At 38.4% G+C, this 6,000-nt stretch overlaps 1 protein-coding gene across 5 annotated transcripts in view; it reads left to right on the forward strand.

Annotated features, from left to right (window-relative positions):
- The window catches only part of DYNC2H1 (dynein cytoplasmic 2 heavy chain 1), a 396,411-nt gene extending 390,708 nt beyond the window's left edge, over positions 1-5,703 (forward strand). For 4 of the 5 annotated variants that reach the window (XM_075127044.1, XM_075127048.1, XM_075127047.1 and 1 more), the window contains one exon: positions 5,108-5,703. In XM_075127044.1, coding sequence (XP_074983145.1) covers positions 5,108-5,266 — 159 coding nt within the window. In that variant the 3' untranslated portion in view covers positions 5,267-5,703. Of the gene's footprint in view, positions 1-4,619; positions 4,875-5,107 lie in introns of all 5 variants that reach the window. The other variant, XR_012667749.1, reaches the window with a different exon arrangement.
- Positions 5,704-6,000: the final 297 nt, after the last annotated feature.

Here is a 6,000-nt window from a genome sequence, read left to right on the forward strand (position 1 = left end):
TATGATCATACGTTTTCAAAACTATATCTAATAAAACTTATAAAAGTATTTGGAAGTTCTTAAAAAAGAATTTTTCCATTAGAGTTTTAACACCATATAATGTAAAAATTGAGTTAAAATAAAAAACATCTTATCAGCTGCAGGCAAAAAAATAAAACCGTTAGCCCTTCTTATGAAGCCCTAATGAAAAATAAATTCCAGTGATTATTGAAGTGCATTAGATTAAAGCAAAATAAGTAATCCAAACAGTAAGAATTGTAACCTGTACAATTTTCCAATTACAATAATAATATTTGTTAAATACTGGAATCAGAAGCTGCAAAGAAATGTGTCTTACATAGCAATTTCTCAAAGCATGGGCTAGCATTACAAAATCACAAGCTTATAAAAGCTGTAGCTAAAAAGCAAACTAAAAAGCTTAACAGAACTATGGAAGATATATAGAAATGTAAATACAGAAAAGCAAGAATTATATAGGTAGGGATGGATTTTTTTCCACTTCTGTATTACCGTAAATTCAATTAGCAGTACATTATTTTCCATTGTTTTGTGTCACTTTTTCTCCCATCCTGCAAACAAGGTCCTGTACAACAAATGGAAGTGGCAAATGGTTGTTTTTGGTATGTGTCAACCTGGTGAACTCTTCAGACAAAGTTAGCTTTTGGGGAATCATAAATTTAGCGAGTACTAAGTATTAAACATGTTGAGGATCACATTAGATATTTCATTGTTATTGATGTACTGTTTCCTGACCAAGAAGTAACAGTGCCTCTAATTGAATATCTGGAAACAGACATTAAACAGAGGCTCTGTAGCTGAGACATATTAACTGCACCTACACTAGACTTTTTTCTTAAAATGTCCCAATACTTTGCTACCACCAATGCTGCTACACTAGTGATGCCCATGGTGAAAGCATTAATATAGACTAATTGCCAGGTCAAATGTTAATATAGACTAATTGTCAGGTTTAGTTAGAGAACACAGTGGTTAAAATGCTAGCAGCTAGTCTACACTGGATCTCCCACCATTGCTATCATCAATGACGCTACAATGATTGAAAATTTGAAGAAAAAATAGAGACTAGGCTAATGAAGCAGTTTTCAGTTCACCAAGTAAAAAATGCTTTAGTAGTTCACAAATCCTTGTTTTGTTAATGAAAATGAACAGATTCCTAAACTTTCCAAAATGTGCTCTTTTTGCTAAATACAATTATTCTAGACTTAGGAGTTACTGAGTCTGGGGAAAATATAGATTGTTTTATATTGAGGCTCCGATTCAGCAAAGCACGTACCCAACATGCTTAACCTTAAGCAATATTGTGAGTAATCCCATTCCTATTCAGCAAAGCACTCAACCACGTGTTAAAGTTAAGCCTGTGCTGAAGTATCTGAAATTGGGCACCCAGAAAACAAGGAACACACGATTAGTATCCACTGGTTTAAAAAAAAAAAGTTTAAATGGGTTGTTCAGCATCATATAGGAATTTTGTGGCAGAAGCAGGAACAGAATCCAGTTGTTCAGGGTGTAATTCATCTGTCTTAACCATGAGATGGTCCCTTTTCTTTCTGCATTCCACTGCCTCATTCACTACACACCTTCCAACTTCTGTAACAAATGAGTCTGGGATACTACAGACAACATCCTTATTAACTACATAATCCTGATTCAGTCCCTGTGCACTGTCCGTCCAGCTGAGAAACAAGCTATACTGGTAGACATCTCAAAATCAAGAAGCTCTTGTCTATGAATGAAAAGTATCTGCAGACTACTTGGTCATTGGTTTGTTCAAAAGAATTTATTTTGAAAGTAGCCTTTCAAAATTAGGATTGCCAATATTTGGGAACATGACAGAGGTGACCTATTTAGCCTTAGGAAGTGGAAAGGTAAGTTTGTATCTACCTCGTACAGCTACTGGTGGAACCAAAGCATACCATTAATATTATCTTTAAAGGGGACCCTCCTCTTCTAGCAATTGCAGGTGCCATGAACACATAGATATTCTGCATGCATTATGCTCTATTAATCAGACATGTAATGACAACAAAACAGGGCATGAGGCAAACAATATTATCTCCAGAAGAGGAAAGTAAGAGTGATATGTTTGTCCCATGAAGTTATTAGGACATAAAGCTGTGGGATGCATTCCTGGCCTCATTGAAGGTAATGGCAAAACTCGCACTCACGTCATTGGAGCCAAAATTTCACCCCTGGTGTTGAAAAGATGAGGGAAGTTGACTTACAACAGCAATAAAATCTTCAAAAATGGCTAGACATTCAGGTCTAAGTGCTGAAAACAGTCATTGTTCGCACTTTAACTTCTTTCCTGTTTTGAGATATTATACGTTTTCTAATAATGAAACTTAACTCACTCATGCTTGTTATTTGTTCCAGTTCTTTACTGACAGAAGTCAAATGGCTTGTTTGTTTCACAAAAATCTTTGACACCTCTCCAAGAATATAAAATTAGATTTTGAGTGTTGTGAGGAGTATGGTTTTCTGACCACAAACTTATTGCCCAGAATTCTATCAAACAAATTTCGTTAAATCAGATTATTGTATCGTGTTTTAAAGGCAGAGTTAAATACAACAGAAGAGTAGGGGCTAGAATGAGCCTTTAAACTCAGTGCTTTATAATTGCAGTGCCCCAGGAGGAGCCCTCAGAGGGAACAGTACATCAGCCACAATTCTCCCTAGCTCCCTCTTGCTCTAGGAGTGGGGAGGGAATATTTTACTTCTCGGGCTACATCCAGATCTACTGGTCAGTGTGGGGGAAGAGGAGGCAGAGCCATGGTTCCATCAACCCCTGGTTCACTTGTTCCTCCATAACAAAATTTAGCAGATAATTGTAATATTCATGTAACAGCAATGCTGATAATACTGCACAGTAATGAAGTAAGTATATGCCTATCTGAATATCTGCTTATAAATAAATTCATTCAAACTGTTTAAACCTAGGTGCCTAAAGTTAACTTGATAAATCCCTATTTAGGCACCTAATGGAAATGGTCTATTTTCCAGAGGTGCCAAACACCACCACATGCCGCTGTAGTGAATACTGCTGTGAAGAGTTAATGCATTTCCCGGTATATGACTAGTGAAAGCTTCCACCCTTCTTGTTTTAATTAATATTCAATCATTTTAAATATTTTTGCATGTTTTGGATTGCTAAAATGGCATGTAAGGTTTTTTTGTTTTATACTTGTGATTGATTCCCTTTCTATCTAAGCTCTTGTCTGTCTGTTATAAAGAGAGCATGGAAGAGACAGTAGGCAGGTTTTACGCTGTGGGCCAGATCCTCTGGTCTGGCTTAGTTTACGAACTTTGTAATCCCTTTGTCCTGCTGCTGGCTGGGGACCATGTCAGTCCCTGGTATAAGTTAAAGCAGCTCTCTGTGGCCTGGAGAGCCCTCCTAGTAACAATTCATTGTTTAAACAATACCCTAATAAACACTAAAAAATCCTCAAAGTAGTCTGCAACAATGGGGAAGGGGAATCTGTGTGGAGCTGTGTTCTGTCTGTCTGCCCAGTGCCCAAGGGCAGGATTAAGAGGATTTTTTTTTATACATAATGTGACGGGGCAAGGCCAGATGGCTATAGAAAAGTAGTGGGAGATAGATATATTAGCTCCAGGCTAAACAAATCCCTGGTACCAGGATAAGTGAAATGGCAGCTGCTCCAGGTCAATTAAGACACCTGGGGCCAAATAAGAACTTTCCAGAAGGCAGGGAGAACGCTAGGTTGATTGGGACACCTAAAGCCAGTCGGGCTGGCTGAAACTAGTTAAAAGCCTCCCAGCCAGTCAGGGGGGTGTGGATGTCAGGAGCTGTGGGAGGAAGTTGTGCTGTTGGAGAGACTGAGCAGTACACATCATATCAGGCACAAGGAAGGAGGCCCTGAGGTAAGGGTGAAGTGGGGCTTGAGGAAGTGGGTGCTGCTGTGGGGGAAGTAGCCCAGGGAATTGTACATGTCATGTTTCTAAAAGGTCAGCTACCATAGCTGATACTATTAGGGTCCCTGGGCTGGAGCCTGGAGTAGAGAGTGGACCTGGGCTCCCCCCTTTGCGCCCCCCCCCCAATTAATCAATGAGACTGGGAAACAACAGAGACTGTGCAAAGGAGGATAGCTTCTCCTCACCTCCCTCACTGGTTTATGATGAAAATGGCTCAGTAGACTGTGACCCTTGACTCTAGAGAGAGAAGGGTTATGTGGAGGGTCACAGTGAGCCTCTGAGGCTAGCGAAATCTGCCAGGAAACGCGGGACCCATGGAGACGAGGACAGACCTTTGTCACAATAAACACAAACGATGGCTGCTGCTCATCAGTTTGTGCATCTCAGGATGTGTGACAAGTCATATCCTCCAGGACAGCCCATTCTCCTTCATAACCATTTCCCTTTTGCAGCAGCTCTTGTACTACTTCAGAGGCCCAATCATTTGCCTGCTGAAACTGCTGAAGACATTTACTTCAGTGAGTACAAGGATGAGTAAGAACTCAGTCACTTACAAACCCTGCACATCAGTTCTGCACAGACTGAACTATATGTCAGAATTTAGAAATGACTGTTCTGGAATTTTAAAACAAGACTACTTTGTCTTTGTCTCTTTCTACTCACTGCAGGTCAAAAACCAAGAATATTTATGTGTAATGATTCCAGTTAAAATATGTAAATGTTTCTTTGGACACTAATGGCTTAAATAAGAGTAACTTGGTTGGCAGCAGACTTTAAAAATCTTTGAAGTGGAAAGTGTTGGAGCTTTGCTCATGGGAGCTAATTCATCCTGCTTTAGATCTCTGATGCAGGTGTTATATGATGTCAGATGTTATCAATTTATCCTTCAAAACCCGACAGACACAGTAAAGAGAATTCAAATGGTGAGTTGTGTCAGAAGTCTAGAGAAAAGTACTTTTTCTGAAACCTTTGCTTTCTCCTCCCTCTTCCTAGTCTTAGCCAACAGATTATTCTTCTGACACCTACAAAGGTTGCACTTATCACATTATAACTTCTGACTCTTCTTTGGATACAGTGTCATCCAAGACTGTTCTTGTGTCGTGTTAATATACCTACTGTATTTTTAAATGATAACTAATGGGTGGTTTGTTGACAGGATGCATATGGTCCGTATTCTCCGGAGGAGTGCATATCCCTGCCACTCTATACTAGTGCTGAGAGGGACTGTGTGGTGACAAATATTGATGTACCCTGTGGAGGAAACCAAGACCAGTGGATCCAATGTGGAGCTGCATTATTTTTAAAAAATCAGTAAGATGAAAGTACACTAACTTTGTGCAGTCAGGTTTTTTTAACATCTGAGCTGTTTGCTGTCAGATGGCTTTGGTTTTATTGTATGTTAAATATTACTTTTAAAACAGAGGTGTATAAATCCCCAAAATGTTTACAACTTTGAAAAAGATGACCTGGGATTGGAATACATTGCATCTTTGTGAGGTGGTGTAAAAATGATCTGCAGTACTGTAATGCCAGACACACAAGTGGCAGTTTCTCAAGGTTGTAATGTAATTTATTTTCTGTTCTGTCTTATTGCAATCTTATATTTTGACTATTGCAGTCCGAAAGAGCTTTAACAGAAGTGAAAATCAAACATGTTTTCTTTGTTGTGCTTATTTTTGCATCTTATATCTGTGTTCTGTTTGATATGTTATATTTACAATTATTATGTAATAAAAGTAGCTGATGAGCCTTTTTATGATTAAGCAGTCTTTTTATGCACAAATTGAAAGTTTTTTGTTTTTATTTTTTTAATGTACTGTAATGATTTTAACTAATCACATTTTATTTGAGCATGATCAGTAAATTACATGAGATTCATGCAGTCCTTGTGTGCTATGAGTTGGGACCTATGTCCATTGCAATTATCACACAGAAATGGCTGAACACAGAATTATGAAACCGGACGGTATTCAAACAATGTAAATATAAAAGAACAAGTTAATGTGAACGCTAATGGGTTCAAAATTAGAATTTTTTTAAAACTCTGCA

This window comes from Caretta caretta, chromosome 1, assembly GCF_965140235.1.
Source record: "Caretta caretta isolate rCarCar2 chromosome 1, rCarCar1.hap1, whole genome shotgun sequence".
Taxonomy (NCBI): Eukaryota; Metazoa; Chordata; order Testudines; family Cheloniidae; genus Caretta; species Caretta caretta.